General features: G+C 47.1%; 1 protein-coding gene and 1 long non-coding RNA gene across 8 annotated transcripts in view; both read right to left on the bottom strand.

The window, feature by feature from the left end:
• The window catches only part of Erg (ETS transcription factor ERG), a 155,144-nt gene that overhangs the window by 86,419 nt on the left and 51,341 nt on the right, over window positions 1-17,384 (bottom strand). For 2 of the 7 annotated variants that reach the window (XM_015478777.2, XM_048803680.1), the window contains exon 1: window positions 12,713-12,864. The exons of 4 other annotated variants lie outside the window; for them this stretch is intronic. In XM_015478777.2, the coding sequence (XP_015334263.1) occupies window positions 12,713-12,730 (18 nt within the window). In that variant the 5' untranslated portion in view covers window positions 12,731-12,864. Of the gene's footprint in view, window positions 1-12,239; window positions 12,690-12,712; window positions 12,865-17,384 lie in introns of those variants that run through there. One more of the 7 variants, XM_048803684.1, reaches the window with a different exon arrangement.
• LOC125616961 lies at window positions 956-12,241 on the bottom strand. The gene is made up of 2 exons (XR_007347777.1): window positions 1,408-12,241; window positions 956-1,234 (listed from the first exon to the last, which is right to left on the bottom strand). It is a non-coding gene; the product is annotated as an uncharacterized LOC125616961 (long non-coding RNA).

Below are 17,384 nucleotides of genomic sequence, written 5' to 3' on the forward strand. Positions count from 1 at the left end.
TCCCCATCATAGCCCATTAAATACAACTTTTCATTAGTTCCTACCCAAAAGACCTTTTGTAAAATGGGCTGTAACCATTGAATATTTCAATGACCCAATGTGAACCCTGAGTAAACACGGGTAAGCACTGCTGCCCGTCAAAGTGAGAGCGCTTGGTCCACCTCATGAAGACAAGAGCCCGGAACAAACACAGGCCAGTGTCTCCGGGGACTGGGTCTCCGCTTTGATGTCCCAGTGGGAATGTTCCCATTTGTGGCCACGAGAGACAGCGCGCCCCCCATCAGGTGCATGCCCACGGAGGGGCACCCAGGTAGAACCCAGAAGAGAAAACAGTGTTCAATATACAGAGAGACAGTCAATAAAACTAAAATGTGGTTATTTTATAGGCGGGACAGGAAATGGGAAGATGGAAGTCAAAGGATTCAAAGTAGCAGACACCGTCAGGGGAAGATCAATCTGGAAGTCTAAGGTACAACAGGGGGATGACCCTTAGTGATCATAGTCAGGAACCTTGTTCAGGGGTAGCTTCCAGGTGCTCCTGACACACGCACTCAGGAAATGGGTCACCCTGGGAGATAATAGAGGTGTTCATCTCTTTGAGTATAATAACTTTATATATAACTCTATGTATCTGTGTGTGTGTCCATATACACACACATATCAAAACTCATGTCATGCAACTTAAACATACACAAAAAAGTTTTTTAAAAAATGATAAACCCGGGCACAGTAGCATGTGCCTGTAATCCCAGAGGCCGAGGAGGCTGAGGCAAGAGAATTGCAAGTTCAAAGGCAGCCTTAGCAACAGTGAGGAGCTAAGCAACTCACCGAGCTCCTGTCTCTAAATAAAATACAAAATAGGGCTGGGGATGTGGCTCAGTGGCTGAGTGCCCCTGAATTAAATCCTGGTACTCAAAATAAAAAAATAAATAACAAAAGTCACAGTTCGAAACAGTTTTGGGGGGAAAGTATGGATTTATTAAAATAAAGGTACATAACAATTGTTCACCCATCTGGGAAAAAACCTTAAATGGACTCCATTTGCCTTGGTACAAAAAGCCAATTCTGTGTGAGACCGCACAGGGCACCACCCGTGTTCCTCCTCCGGCAGGTGTTCCTTCACCCATGAGACTAAGGATCTGCTCGTCGCCAGGCCAGATCAGCATCAGTCAAAGATCCTGTGACACAAGCCAGGCAACTGAAGGCGCAGAGTTGCTGGACTGGACTGAGGTGCCTAGATAAATCACAGCAACGCCCAGCAGGATGGTGACCAGGAGATACCCACTCCTCTCCTCTAAAGAACATGCCAGCTCTAGGAGGTGGCTGGAAAGCACCCTCAATCCCTTAACTCCAAGACCACTCATGGCCCTCCCCATGGGAGGGGACAGGAGACAGCTCAGTCTCTACCTTGATTTCCTCTGAATCATCAAAACATTGGTTTTTCTGGGTTCCAGAAAATCGGGCTGAGCTGCTGAAAGTTTGGTCACATGCTGCTTGAGCCACTAGATGGTCCCACGATCGTGACTACACTGTGTTGTCTCTAGGACCCTCAGAGGAACAGAGTGAGAAGGACGCCAACAGCACCCAGAGAAATACTTTCAGCCCTTGCAAAGGAGCTGCAGATCCCAGCGCCTACGGAGATTCCTTTCCAGAGGTAAGACAATCCAGGAAGAAAAGCAAGGATGTGGGGACCCAGGAAGGTAAATGACACCTCAGGGCTCCTGGCAGCCAGCCCGGCTCCCACAGGCACACCACAGCTCGACGCGCAGACAGGCCGAGCAGCTTCCCCCTCCACCACAGCACCATCGTCATGGGATCCACCCTCTAGACGAGGAAAGGGAGCAGCAGACGGGGATGACCTGAGACGCTCCATCCCCAGGAAGCGGGTCCTCGGGAAGGGACCTGATCCTAAGCACTGCATAGGAGATCTGGGAGACCACAGGAACCTCAGAAGACTTTCTATTCTAGATAAAAGGAAGTGAGTGGGAAATGACTACTGAAAATGAATTTAATTTCTCCAATTTCATTTAAAGACTCTATCTGAGAAAAATGGAGGAAAGATTTCAAAAACTCCAAAACAATCAAGTGCTAACAGACTTTGATGCTGTAATATCAATTACTTTAAAAAATTAACCAATTCCTGTGACATCAGTTGAATCAATCAATCACTTAATTTTCTAAATATGTAGTTTCTAAATTTCTATAATAATTGTTTTTGAAAAAAGGAAAAAAGAAGAAAGTTTTTGTTATTGTTGTATCAAACATATACCATTCGGTGGGTCTGTTGAATCTGTTTACTCCAGGTCAAAGCAAACAAGACAAACAAAAAGCAATCCTTGGCCGGCAGGCGTGGTTTTCAGAGAAGATGCCAAGGGGTAGGCTGCCCCAGCAGGCCTCAGAGACCATCTGTGTGCCATCTGGCCGCACGAGCATCACAGGGCTGAGATTCGGGTGGCCCTGGGCCCACACAGACACAGGAACCGAGGAAGGCATTTTGCAAAGGAGCAGAAGCAGCAGAGGCATCGCGTGGTGTGCAGGGGGGTACTGGGAGATGCCCGCAGAGTGTCACTACCAGGTGACAGAGAGGCACACTAAATGTCAAGGAAGAAAGCAGGCCTCATTCCGACAGGAGGCTAGGCATTTGACGGGCCTGTCTACCAATGAGACAAGCAAACATATATCATCAAATGATTCTCTAAAGGAAAATCTCTCTTTGGGTGATTTTATTTCAAATACAAATAAACAGATTGGGTGATTATGTAGATAAAAATCACTAGAGTATGTTAACATATCTTCCCCCTCTTGAGACACTGACTATATCATCTCCCTGTGTCTGCAGCTGCTCAGGGCAACCTTCCTCTGCTCTGTACCTGGCAGCCACCGTCCCGCATTGACTGTGCTCCCCAGGGAGAAGGCTCCACTGGCCATTGTCTGCTCTGTTGCAATCCAAGACTCCCAGGTGCCTTCTGCTCTCCAGTGGAGATGCTTCACCGTGATGTGACCCAGGAACGAGCGTTGGCTGGTTTTCTGATTATTGTGGGTCTCTCTGCAGGAGACCTGGGTGGAGCTGTACGTTTCCATGCATAAACATCATTCTTTGGTGTTCTGCCAGTGCTTGAGTGGAGGGCCTCTCAGGTGCTATTTATTTTGTTCAGTTTATTGTTCATTGTTATAGTTTGTTGTCTTGAGATATTCTTCCCCCTACAAAGGGTCTGGTCGGCAAGGACATATCCTGTAGAGGGGTAATTGATGATCCCCTATTGTTTAGTGTTGGTACCTTGTGGTTTTATTTGCTTTGGTTCAAAGGGCCTAAACAATGCATTCCTTGGAATTTAATAACTGGTGTAAACTCAGCACAGAGAACAAAATACGAGCTGAAATTTTTGTACCCAAATCTGGTGATCTCTGTTTGAGTAAAGAAAGCAAAACTCAAAATGCCTTTAAACAAAGCAGCCCTTGGGAAAAGTCATTAATCGGATCTCAAGGAGAACTCTTAGACTCATGCATTGTCATCCGGGATTCAGAAGGGACTGAGGTACCCACAGGACACACCATTACAGACAGGGCTAGTCTCCTCCACCACCAGCAGACACCAAGAACGAGACGAGGACAAAGATCGTTAGTTTAAAACTTCGATTCTTTACCTCTTTCAAGGCAGGGAATTCTCCCCAGAAAACCTAGAGTGACAGGTTTATTCCCCTTGGAGAAGAGATAACGAATAAGGAATGAGCCACACAGTGGCGGAGAGGAAGTGTCCACGGGAGCCCTTCCTGCAGGGCGCGCCTGCGCTGGGCTTGCTATCTGAGTAGGAAGTGAACGCAGGAAGGATCTGTCTACAAACCTTCATCCTCAAGGTAATTGCTGCAGCAGCATTTTACTGTTTACCAAAGCAGTAAACATGTGATCTAAAAAAAGATGTTTTCCATCTCCAGAGAACAAGGCTTTAAAAAATTACATTTGTGCTTATTTCATAACCAGCTTCTTATCAAAACTGGTGGCCACACGCCTGTGCTTCCAACAGTGAGAGAGTCGGAGGGACACACTTGGAGAGGACTGAGGGGGTCCTCTCAGGGGTGTACGAGAAACAAAGGAAATTTCTTTCGTAGCAAAAGAAATTTTACTTCTTTACTAAGCCTAACACAGGCTAAACTGAGATCATATTCTTTGGCTAAAAAGGGGTAAAGTCAACGAAAACTGTCCTTTATAACTTCACTGGTGGAATGAACAATTCAGAAAGTCATTTAATTTTGTCTGTGGGAAGTCTTCTTAATTTGTATGTGAACATAAAGATGCATCCAGTTCTAGGAGTTCAGATGAGATGAAGTGGAATGTCAGAATGAGAATGAGAATGTGCTGAAGACCCTCCTCTGGCCCAGGCCAACTCTCCGGGCACCTTCTTTTTATCTCTTTATTCTGGATCAAAAGTCTGCAAACCTGCACTGCCCCAGGTTTCCCAGAAGGAGAGAAGTGACTGAGTGTCTGGGAGGGAGGAGCAGCTGTGAGGACAGAACAGGTCCAGCAAGGGCTCTGGGTACAGAGATGCTCCAGGAGGGTCACTTCCCATCACCGTCTGCCTGCTTTGCAAACCTGCCATCGGGCTGCCAGCAATTGCCAAGTGTGTGAAAGAGGAGGGAAGGAGAATAAGGAGGAGAGAGGGAAGCCCAGGGGACAGGGCTCTGCAGGTGTCCTCCCAGGCCAGGGGAACTCAACACAGGCACTTCCAACACTGAGCTGAGTCCTCTCCAATGCCCACAAAGTGCTTCTGAATAATTGGGAACTCACTGTTTCCATCGGAGCTTTTATTTCATAATACAGAGAAAAGAACATGTTAGTCCAAGGAAAACGGACACATTGGCTCCTTGGGAAAAAACTGAATTTGCAAAACCGTTGTGGCAATTGAACAAAAAAGGAAAGAAAAAAATATAAAAATTAAAAGCCTTTATGGGTTTCCTGACTGCGTCCCAGAAGGAACACTGGACCTGAGTGGATGGTAACACTTGGCTGGCATTGACTGAGGGGCTCCTGGGTGCTGACTGTGGTTTCCAGAGCTTCACCTTGGTGCACTCACATAACACCAGAGCTGGGACCCGAGCCCTCTGTTCCAGCTGTGAGGCTGGAACTCACTAACCAGGAAGGGGCCAGGAGCGGCTCCAACACAGGGCCGTCCCCACTTCTGAGGTCCCACCGGTGACCTTGCCATGAACCACCCTGGGGCAGCCACATGGAAGGTCAGAAAGGAGAGGGCCCACCAGCCCAGCTCCTCTCTGTGAAGGAACCAGGTCCTGGGAGGGACCGATTTCGGCGGCAGTCCCACAGTGACAGGCCACCTCTCCCAGGCTGGCCTCTTCCCTGACCTGTCAGCAGCCATCTGTGCCTCCCGCCCCCTGCAGGGAAGATAAGAGCAATCCTTTCCCACAGAGGCTATTTTAAGGGAGCCACCAAGAAATAGAGTATCAAGTGCCCCTCTGGGCAAAAGATAAACGAGGGCCATGCTCTCCCTATTTAGCTTTCAGGATTTTGATGTCCCTCGGAGGGTCAGGTAACCAAAGTGCACTACGCGACGAAAAACCACACACTCTCTCCTTTTTTTTTTTTTTTTTTCTTTTTCAACTTGGAGCAATGTCTTGAGAAATCTACCTCAAATTGAGACACAGAGTAATACGTTGACAAATTCCAAAGTATCGTTTCAACAGTTCCCTCTTCCTCAAAGGTGAGCTTTGCTTCACGTGGCCACTGTCAGTTTTAAAAAATAAGAGCCAGTGGGACCCAAGCGGAGGGGGCTGAGAAATTTGCTGTTGGCTGATGAACCTCAAATTAATGGCCTGGGGTGAAAAGTGAATGTGCAGGTGTAAAGGGGTCCTCTCTTGTGTGCTGCCCCTGAAGCAATGTTTGCTTATTTAATTTTTAAAAATAATAATAATAAAGCACATGCACTATTTGCTAGATGCTAATTTCAAGATGGCAAGAGAGATGGAGGCGGAAGGATTGAAGAGCCAGTGTATTACATTTGCAAGTGCGGGATCTCTGCACACTGTTCTGTATCACATTTTCCAGAATTTGACATGCTTTGTTTTCCACAGAAGTGTTTGAAGTAAGGGCCCCGATGTTCATGTTATGATTGGGTTCTGCCAGGGCACTTTAAAAAATAAATCACTTTGCTTGGCCTTAGCATTTCTTTTCTAAATGTCTCAGCACTTATCTGCGCAGCACAGCAGATGCTGGGTTCCTCCCAGCCCCAAGGAGACACACGGGGAGGCCTTGCGGAAAACTCCGACCTGCCTCGCTGCTCCTGACGCCCCAAGACGGGAGCGCGGAAGTGGCCTCTTGGGGTGAGGACATGTATGTCGCAGCTGATCTGGCATCAGGAGCCGCTGCCCTCTGGATATTGCCAAATATGGAAAGAATGCTTATCACCGACCACATGTAGAATTGAGTACTAGAATTTTTGCTCCTGAATTTTCCAGCACTTTATTTTGCCTGGTCACCAAGAGTAAAATAACTGCTGCCCTGCGGAACTTTTCATGCAGGAATAGACAACATAAAGGAGCCAGCTGGAAGGACTGTCACTCCCCAGTTTTGGATCGCCTTGCCCTGTCTCTTAATGCAGCGAGTCTCAGCAGGAATTTAATACCTGGGTCAGAGGGGAAAACGGGGACAAGGAGGTCAGGATGGCACGGAGAGGAGACAGAGACACCTGGGTCCCCAGCCTCTCTAGCCCTCCGTCCTCAGCACCCAGGGGCTGCAAGAATCCGGGAGAGAGCAGGAGAGCCCGGCACCAGCAGGCAGCACCCGGAGAACTCCAACCTGGTCGACGAAGTCAGGATGCAGGATGCTAAGCTTCCTTTGATAGCAGTTTTACGCTCTTTAAAATATTCGTTTCAGCCTAGTTTGTTCTAACTTATGAGAAGAACTCTCTCTAAAGAAATGAGAATTCTATTTGAAATTCACAATTGTATTACTCTGATCTCTTTAACTTCCTCTTTATGACTTCAGAGAATTTTAACTAACATTAATGTTTTCCAGTAAATACTTATTTAATGCTTACTGAACACCCACAGCTGGCCTGCTGAAGCCAGACACAGTGGACGGATGCCTCTGGAGAGGAGGTCCCTGGGACTTCAGTGGGGATCAGAAAGTGTTCACGCTCCCAAATGAAGTGAGGCTGGCAGGAGGAGGGCGGGAAAGAAAATGAGGGTCAGAGAGTGGACAGAATAAGCTGATCTTACACTTGAGGAATAGATGGAAAGCAAACTGGATCAAACAGGGAACAAAAGTACAAATAGAAACAAAATTGGAGGACACAGTGGACCACTAGTTGAAACAGGTCTACAGGAAGAAGAAAGTAAAATTAACAGTAAGAACAGTAAAGTTAAAGAAATAGAAACCAGTTTCTATCCTTGCCTGCCAGAATGAACAAGATGCAAAGAATAAAACACTCGGGGTTGTTCTGGGTGCAGTGGAACTGGACGTACAGCTAGAGAAAGTGGGAATCGGTACAATCCTTCTAGGAAGTGAACTGGCAAATAATCTTGAAATCAGCAAATACGTGAATCTGGCAAAGATTAAAGAGATGTATACTTCTTGGCCCAATAGTTTCTTTTCTAAGCACCAATACTAACAAAATAAATTTTTGAAAATCGAAGAGAGGGTACATTGCAATATGATTAGTGAAAATTTGAAAACAGGACTATTTCCTGCAGCAGGATATGGTCATAAAAATTTTGATACTCCTTTTAGATGTCCGGCTCTCCTGCTCTCTCCCTGACATAAAATTCTGCCTATCAAAACCCTTCCAAGATTTGGAGAAATGTCTGTAAAGCAGAGTTAAAAGGAAGAAGCAAATCAGACAGGTGCAGGCAGCAAAGACACACCAAGTGTCAACCATCGTTTTCTCTGCTCGTTGGATCTGGGGCAATTTAGGTTGATTGTTTCTCATCATCTCAACAATGAGAAGGCTTCGTGTTGGAAGTTTGCATAAAGCAACAGGATGCATTTTTTTCAAAATTAACAAGAAAATAGGACCATGGAGACGTTCCAGGGTCCCTCTTCCTGCACTCACCAGGAGCACAATGTCACGGCAGGCCTCTGGCCTCTCTGCACAAACAGAGCAAAAAAAAATCAGAGCAAGAGGAAGCCTCTGAAGGTGGTGGCTGACCAGCACCACCTGAGTGACTACCTGGACACTCCTCTGTCCAGTGCTGGACATCTGCCCCAGTGCACCTCCATTGGAGGACCTGGTCGGCTCTCTCCTCCTGCCCTGCCCAGACTCATTGCCACCCAGACTCATGTGCCTGCTGCAGACGTGGGAGGACACTGCAGTGGCTCATAGAATGACCCAACCCTGTTACTCTCTGTCCCTGAAGAAGCATCAGGACACAAGGAAAGCAGGCACGGAATTAAGAAAAGGGACAGAGGGACAAGGTGACATACTGGCAGGGCTACATCCCCTGGGTTTTCTGATGGCATCTTCCATTTACTGAGCACCAAACAGAGGCATGACAGACATTAGCCCGCACAGCACAAGACAGGACAGTCACTGCCATTCCATTTTGCAGATGAGGACACTGAGTTCAGACAGGTCAGGGACCTTGCCCAGGGGCTCAAGATGAATGAGGATTCAAGTGCAGGTGTGTCTGTGGCCATATCAAGTAAGATATCGACTTTCAGGGGTGCTGTGGCACACTCCCTGGGGCAGGGCAGGGGACAGCTCTCCCCCATCCTGTCAGGATAGGAGGAGGGTGGTGGCAGCTCCTACAGCGTTTAAGATGTCCCCAGCTCTAAAGAAGAGGTCCCACAGAGCGGAGTGTGCCAGCCAGCCGGGCAAGGCCCAGAGACCCTCCTCTAAAATGCCTTCACTGAGATCAATTGTCAGAAAGCTTTCAGGTCTGGCCTCCGGGGCCTCTTCTATCTGATTCTCCTGAGCATCAGCTGTTCAATTTCCTGCCAGCTCCCAAGCCACCCGTCCTGCCTTGGGCCCCACTTACCACAGAGTGCTCAATACAAAGAAATGATTTTCCTGAAGATGTCAGAAATGGTTGTTTTTAAAAATTTGATTTCATTCTTAGGTATGCTTTTTTAAGAGACATAAGTGTGTGTATGCGTGTTTGTGGGCTTTCCCCCCCTTAAATAAAGGTCTGTTTGCAAAACAAAAATGTAATTGAACTAACACTTTAAAAAAAATAAAAATTTTAAAAAAAGATGTAGATAATGAAGAAATGGGTCCATTTTGGAACATTCTCTAAGAGAGTAGCAGACCTATGGTGCACTAAATGAGACCAGGGTCCTCAGGCCCTGGATTTCCCACTTCTGCCCCCAAGGGTGGCTGAGTACCCTTGTGCACAGGTATGTGCCCAGCAGAGAGCCTGCGGAAGTGAGCTGTGTCCACAGAGGGCAGCCTGGGGTCAGGAGCAGCCCAGGGACCAACAGCAAGTCATTTTAACATGATAGTCTATCAGTGCACGTTTAGGCAAGAGCAGGAGATGAGGACCAGCCCTGGGATGTGACATCTACACAGCAGGACAACAGCACTTGGCACTGTCATTTTTTCCACTATCACCGAATCCCACAGAGTACCAAGGAATAAAATCTGTCACATCCCTTCAAGCCAACAGGTGGGTGGAAGATATACGCTTATTGCTATTGAGACCCTGAGTCACGTCCACCAGAATCCTAGGAGGACATTCCCTCCTTCCTGTCACCCTCCATGTTAATGAGCTTCCTTCATGTGGGTGGCGCTATTCTGGGTGCCTGCTGTGTGCACAGTGTGACATCGAGAAAGTTGGCTGGATGTTTTCAAATTAATAAAACTAATTTCCCTTCACTTCATGTTTCATCGTCAAACTTCCCAACCCTGTGGATTCAACGAACGCCTTTCTCTAGGAGTCACTGAAGCAGGCACGGAGCCCCCGTCCCTCGGCCTTGGGCAAGCCTCTCGGTGGCTTCCACATCCTGCCTGATTCTCCTCTAACATTGCTCTCACCAGTCATGCTGGGCCTGTGTGACAAGGGCACCCCCCCCAGATCCCATTTTAAAGATTCAACTCTAGGATCAGGGCTGCAACCTGGGGTTCCTGACCCCCACGGGGGACCCACGGATAAAAAGAGATTTCCATTGTATTCTGAGTATTTTCTTTGATGTGTTTAAAAGCACTCTTCTGAGTCGGGCTCCTGATTTCACCAGACTTCCTAAATGGTAATCAGTATCAGGGAAGGCTGGGGGTGGGATGAACCCCCCAAAGTGAACCTCACGGAATCACGGGGAGAGGAGCAGGTCTCCCAGAATCTGCAAGCAAACACAGAGCTGGTCTGTGGTGAAGGTGGGACAGGTGGTGTCCAGCACCAGAGGCCAGGGGAGCCCCGAAGGCTAAGAGTGAGCAGCCTGCACACAGGCATGAGCCCCGTCGCTCGCCCGCAATTCCCCTAGAACTCTGGGTCTCTTCCTAAAACCCAAGGACCCTTAAAAAGATAAACATAACTTCCTAAGTTCCTTCACTTCTTCCAATTGAGATATTTTGTTCCCAATCTCAAGTCACCAAGGGAGAATGATGGGAATCACAAAGACTGGGCCAAATACTTTTTCCCTCTTCCAAGTGCCTCACGGGATTTTATAAATGTCAGTGAAGAAAACAAATCCCACCCAGATGCAGAGTACCAACCTTACACATTCCCAGGGCCTGACACCTGACCAGCTAATGGATTTATTTACTAGAACGACCCAAAACAGTGCGCACACCAGAAGACTGGAAGAGCCTGTGTCGGGGGCTGTTTCCTAATTCCACCGCAGTGGTAATTTTCCCTGTGCTAATTGGAGCTTTGCACTAACGTAAGTAACACTGCAGTCCAGGACTCCAGACCTCCTTTCTCCACTCTGTAAACAGGGCTGAAAACTCATCTCTTGACCTTGCCCAGGAGGCCTCACAGAGGCAAGTCCTCTGGGAGTTACCTGTGAAGAGAGGCTTTTAACCAAGGGCTTTTAGGTCACTTTTTAAAGGTTCACTTAAGAGACACACTACACATGCATTGAGTGTAATAAAATAGTAAATCAATATTAAATAGGAGCGTGAACTATTTCCCAAGACTTATTCTGAGAATCATAAAGCATTCAAACTTCCAAAACAACTTCATGTCTTTGTCAAAATTTACTCTAAATTGAACACTCAAACACATCCGTGCAGTTTTCAAAGTGTCCCCTCTCCTAAAGGATGGTCAGTTATTTCTGTCCCTTTTAATGCACTGATGGAGGGGAACATAGAGGCTTCTACTCAAGCTACTTAAGATTTACACCGAAACATTTGATGTGATTGTTATGAAGTATGGCTGTAATTAAGAGTAAAAATAAAAACCAAAAGGGTAGCATTTTGGGCCACAAAATCAAGCAGTTTCTACTGAAGTTTCACTGAAGATGAAGCACCTCAGACCTCCAGCTTTAAAATTCTTTTTGGTGATAACTGATTTCCAATAGAAGAAAAATCTCTGTAAGGCGAGAAAGTCTTTGGTACATGAATTTAGTGATAAATTATTGAACACACTTGAGTAATAAAACGGAATAGAGCTCCTGAAACACAGTTTATAGGGTGTGTGTCAAGCAAGTCTCCAGAACAAACATTTCAAACAACAAAAACACCAAGCCAAGAGGACTCTGGGAAACCCCTCGGCCCAACTCCAGGCCAGCGTCCATGTCCACGAGCTCTCCAGCCAACCGACACCTTGCGCGGACACGGCCCGCGGCTCCTCACCTCTCCCCGCAGAGCTCAGGGCGGGCCCCTGTTCCTCGTCTCCCTGCTTTATCTGCTGGTGCTGCTGATTTTTCTCATTTCTACAAATGTCACCAAGGCCTGGCGTCTGGAAAATGCCCCAGCAGACCCACTGCCTCGCAGACTTGGCCGCTGGCACTAAGCACTGCATTGACTTCATTTCCAGGAGTTGAACCACATCAGGTTTCCACTGACCTGGGTCTAGCTCCCAGTTAAACTCTACATGCCATCCACTGAAACACTGCAAGAAAACACTTCTGACCAAACACCCAGAGCACAGAGAACCTGCAGCCCCTTGCTTCCCAACCCCCACAAACCCAACATCTCTCCGAAGAAATCTTACAGTGCACAGAGGGGTAGGAATTTTATTAACCATAAACACGTCCCCAACAAACCCAGTTACCACCACCAAGGAACGCTTGGCCTCCTCGGCACGGAGGTCCCACCAACCAAGCCAACACCAGCGTGTCCCATTACCCACAGCCACCTGCTGAGCATCTCTTCGTTTCCACGGGGACTGGCTGGCATGCCTGGGGCTAAGGAGTCCCTGAAGAGCTTCCAAAAGTTCAACTCTGTCAAGCCCATCTCTTCCTTTGCCCCTGCCCTCCAACCTCGGCGACTCTTGCCCGGAGTCGGAACCACCACCAGGCACCGCGAGGAATCAAGAAAGAATCTAAAAATTCTGAAGCGCTCCAAAAAGCTTTGCAAAAGTCACCCACAGCACTCAACAGTGAATTTAGAAACCCCAATTTTTTTCTGAGTTTGAAGTTTTTAAGCCTTGCGGATGGTTGGAGTAGGAAAAAGGAAATTTACTAGGCAGTGCAGAGGAAATCTTGTTGTCCTCTATTGTGGTAGGGGGGGGTGTTGCCCAACCCTAACTTATCTACCCTGATAAAGGAAACCAGAGAAAGCGCAAGAAGAACAAGATTCTGTCAAACGAAAAGGAAGACCCTCTCTTACCTTGATAGTGCTGGCCATAATGCAATCAAGTTTATTGATCGTTAATAAATGTTAATAATAATTATTGCTTCTCTCTGACCAGAAAGTAGTTTTGATGAGGTTGTTTAGAGCGGATGAGATTGTGCTAAGTCTGGGAAATGAAGTCAGCCAATGGCAGGAAGAGGTTTCTATTGGTCCTGGCCGCCCAGCCCGAAGAAACAGGATATTTGGGAGTGGAGAGATAAGAGACCCTGAAAACAATGTTGTTTTTCTTGATGATATGCAGCCAGGAGATTTTTTTTTTTAATTAAAAAAAAAAAAAAGACATCAATTGCCTGGGACTGAGCCTGCCACAGCAGGTGTGACCGGCATGGCTCCATGTGACACGCTGCACCAGGACCCAGGCAGGATACAGATGTGGTAGGACTCCGCATGGCTTCACATGGGGAGGGCACCCTCCATCTGGGTGCCAGGACACTCGGCCCACTTCTCCCGGGACGTGCCACTCAGGTAGGACGGAGGACCTGAGCTGTTTCCCCTGCAGGCCAACTCTGCAGGTGGGACCCTCTTCACATTCCTAGGTGGCCACTGGCCGGCTAAAGTGATCCTCCGTCCCTCAACCAAGTGTTTCAGAGCTACTTAATTTCATGTTGTCCTTCCAAACACACACACAGTGGTGATCTGCTCCACAAAATAAATAAGTAAAGGGTCAAAGATGTAGGCTCTCAACCCAAAGTCACCAAGAGACGAAAAATAAATAAATAAATAACCCTGTCAAAGTTTTGGTTTCAAATATTTAAAATTCAAACAACGAAAATACAGCCCACATTTCAGAATGTCTGTGAGCAGGTCCCCTGGCAAGCGGCAAGGCTGCGGACAACAGCCCGGCAAGCGTGGCCTGCCAGGAGATGCCATGTGAGGATCTCGTTAAGTGCTCCGGGCCCGGCAGGTTCAGGGCCACACGGCTGTTTTCCACTCAAGGAAGTACAGCTCATGCAGCCCGCACATTCCTTAGAGGATTCCAGGCCTTTAATTACTCATTGTCAGGAAATTACTTGTTCTCTGGAAGAAACAACATTTTGTGTTGGATCTAGCTACACAAAAGTGGGACCAGTGAAGAGGTGTGGTCTCAGTGGCGACCCAGGGGCACAATAGACCAGAACCTGAGTCAATGGCCACTCTGGGCTTCAGAGGTGGAGGTTCGGAGTTGCTTTCATTCAGGCTGCGGGCCGGCCTGCACCTCTCTAGTTCTGAAAGGTTCCCATGTCCTCAGCCCCACCCCAGGTCCCCCTCTTGTGTTAGGATAGGGCAGGAGGAGGAGGAGGAGGGACGGGGAGATTAGGAAAAGAGAAGGGAGAGACAAGAGGAAAGGAAAGAGAAGAAAAAGCAAACAAGTAAGAACCTGAGGACCTGAGGAAGAAATCCTACGAAATCTCATTCTGTGTAGCAATCAGAAGCTGTGAGTTCTCAGCACCTCCATGTTGAAGGGAGGCTGATTTCCGCCCTTTTCATCTCTGAACAATGAGTGAGATGGTAGGCCGATTAAAATTGTGTTTCCCCTAAAATTTCAAAGTCCTGAGTTGTTTTATCTGGGAAGCTTCCACTAGAATTCAGGAGTAGTAAGAAAAAAGAAAAAAAAAAAAAAACCCTCTCTAGCTTCCCCAAGATTTCTTGCTTTTTGTTCTCTTCTAAAGAGGACCAGTTTAGTGTTCCGTGTAGTCTCCCATAGCAGTGCTGCATTAAGGATTTACCAAGCACCAACTTAAACAAGAGGACCCCTTTGCTAACAGAGCAGCCTGGGAGGCAGCTGTGCGTGGTCCTGCCTCCCTGGCTTGCCCTCGACAGCCGGAAGCTCTAGCATGTTTGTGGAGATCCCGTTCTTCCACAGTGATCTACCTATTTATTTATGCATCATATACACATATGTCCTTATTCTTTAAATAATGAGAATATTGTTTTATTAGAGACTAATTTGTTTGCCTGGATCACAACAAAGAGAAACCAGATGAAATTTTTATTTCCTAAAGATTCTGCCAGTTTGATTCTAATTTTGAAAATGCATAAAAATCTAAAAAATGATCGTAGAATATTGACTTTTAGGTTCATGAGTTTTAAACCAATTTTTTTAAAGGCAAATCCAATCTTCCTTTCTCCTTTCTTTTTTTTTTTTTTTAAATGGTGCTTGGGATAGAACCCAGAGCCTCCCTCTCACCTGGCAAGCGCTCTGTCACTGAACTATGTCCCCAGCCTTATCTTTCTCATTTCCAGTGAAGAAATGCTTGATTCCCAGCATCTTCTAGGAGAGCAAGTCCTGGTGTCTAGAATGGCATGAACAGCATCCACACCTGGGAGTCTCGGGATAGTTAAAGCCAACTTGATCAGGTCCTGGTGGCACAGGGAAAATCCATTGATCAAACATTGCACTGCAAAAGCCACCTCCTGAACGTTACCCTAGGGGAACCACCTGAAAATGGTTAACTTCATCCTTCCTAGACCCGACACCAAACCCTCAGCCTGGGGCCCAGCTGCCTCACGACTGGCTACCTTTACACCCAGATCCCACTCTTCCTTAGGGAAAGTGGCCCCCAAGGTCACCAGTTAGGGGGCCATCTGCAAATGGCCCATCCTGTCCTACCCTGGCTTGAGGAGACACCAACCTGGACCAGGGAGCCCACCCAGCAGCTGTGGGCAGCAGCCCCTAAATCAGTTACACTTTTCTATCTTGCAGTTATCCGTCAGGCATCCATCACCCACGAATTCTCCCAAACCCTTCAGAAGTCTGCAGTGTTTTGCTCCAAATAAAAGGAGGATTAAGATCCAAAGACTACCAATGAACTGCGACAACGAAGAAGCCCTGTTGTTTATTTGTCCTGAAACTCTTCCCACTTTCTCAAAGTTCTGCAAGTTCTCATCTTCGTGCTCTTGTTAACTTCTCCACGTGGAGGATGTCAGGGAGCTGGGGAGTGGCGAAGGCTCTGGAGGAGAACAACATAGCTCTAACAAGGACGTGTGACGTGGTGGAGAACAGAAGAGGCGGTGGAGGCTCATAACTTACCTAGTCCTTGGCGTGGAGGCCTGCAATACCACGAGGCCTGCAATACCATGTCCATCATCACGGAGAGTGTCCAGGAAAATGATGTAGGAGACGGACGCTCTGATATTATGACTTCTCTGACATGCTACCCAGTGAGTTAAAAGCCATGAAGGAGAATTATAGCCCAGACCCATCATGTTAAAAATGAATAAGGAAAGAAAAAATATCAGCAGGTGTATACATACAATACTAATAGTAGATAATTTTTTGTCATTTTTTTCTTCCTTTCTCTTTAGAATCATCTGTATTTTCAGAACATTTATAGTGAACAAAAGTTACATTCTAATGTCTAAGTGAGATGGCATGTTCTGTTTGGGGAAGCTGCTGTCAACTGCAGGCTTGTTCTGTGTAACATGCAGAACAGGACACCTCGAGCTGTTGCACCCTAGCCCATGTGTAACAAAATGCACGTTGTTTTTAAATTGCCTCCAGCAAGGCAAGACCCACTGTTTTTTGATAAATTTTAATAAGAAGCCCCAGAATACAGGCATGTGCTCTGTGGTGGTCACTGACCCCACACTAATCCGTCCCGCTCGTGTCAACGGAATGCCCCTTCCAAGCAGGAACTCTGGTGGGCACTCAGGAAGCCGGGGTGACAAGACCCCTCCTGGGGGTTCGGGAAGCTGTCAGTCTGCTTGGATTCCGCAACATGAAACTGCAGAGCCTGGAACCAACCCATGAAATAAACACAGGCTTTTAAGAGTAAAACAATAGCACAAAAATGCTGTATATTGTCCCTAAGATGACACATGAATCTTAAAATGCATAGTGTTTGGATTATTCACAAGAGCCTGCAAGAAGGATGTCCCAAGGAATTCTGCCAGGGACATGCCTGAGATCGTAGATAAGACTCGAGCATCTGGAGCTGCCCCACAATGGGAACAACATCACTCAGGGGGCTTTTCCGTCTGCATCAATAGGAGGATTTGCCTGAGAACAAATGCAGAGTAAGGCGCTCCCAGCCCTCAAGGTCGCACTGCACACTGCTGAAGGACCCTCCTTCTGTTCATAGCACACCGCAGGACTCGCCCCACTGGGTAAAGCTGTGTGTGTGTGTGTGTGTGTGTGTGTGCGCGCGCGTGCGCGCACACACGCATGTATGTGCACGCCATCCCCCATCAGCACATGAAGAAACAATCCAATTACAATTTAAATAACTGCTGTTCCAACACTTTTTCTCTGTGGTCAATATATTCTTCAGTCTCTTGCTTGATTGGAACTCCTCTAAACCAAGGAAATTGTTATCACATACTAATTCCTCGACTTCTCAACACCGAGTTGCAATTTCCTTCATTTTGAAGCCCACATCAGGTCGGCCCCATGGGCTCAAATGAAGCAATGATTTCAATAAACACAATTGCATAAGCAGCCCCCACATTCTCCCGTTTGTGTCAGCTTTGCCCACACCACACGCCTCTGCAAATGCAAGAATATTGGGTCCATTATCAGAGACCCTAAATACGTCAATGTATTACTCATAATTAAAAGAATACAGCCCAAGAGGAGAGCAATTCTCTTGCCACAATAGTTCAGCTTAAAGCAACCTTTAAAGTTTTTGATTCTGCTATCAAGCTTCTACATAGAATCTGTGAAGAACTA

The sequence above is a fragment of the Marmota marmota genome, unplaced genomic scaffold (assembly GCF_001458135.2).
Source record: "Marmota marmota marmota unplaced genomic scaffold, marMar, whole genome shotgun sequence".
In the NCBI taxonomy this organism is placed as follows: Eukaryota; Metazoa; Chordata; class Mammalia; order Rodentia; family Sciuridae; genus Marmota; species Marmota marmota.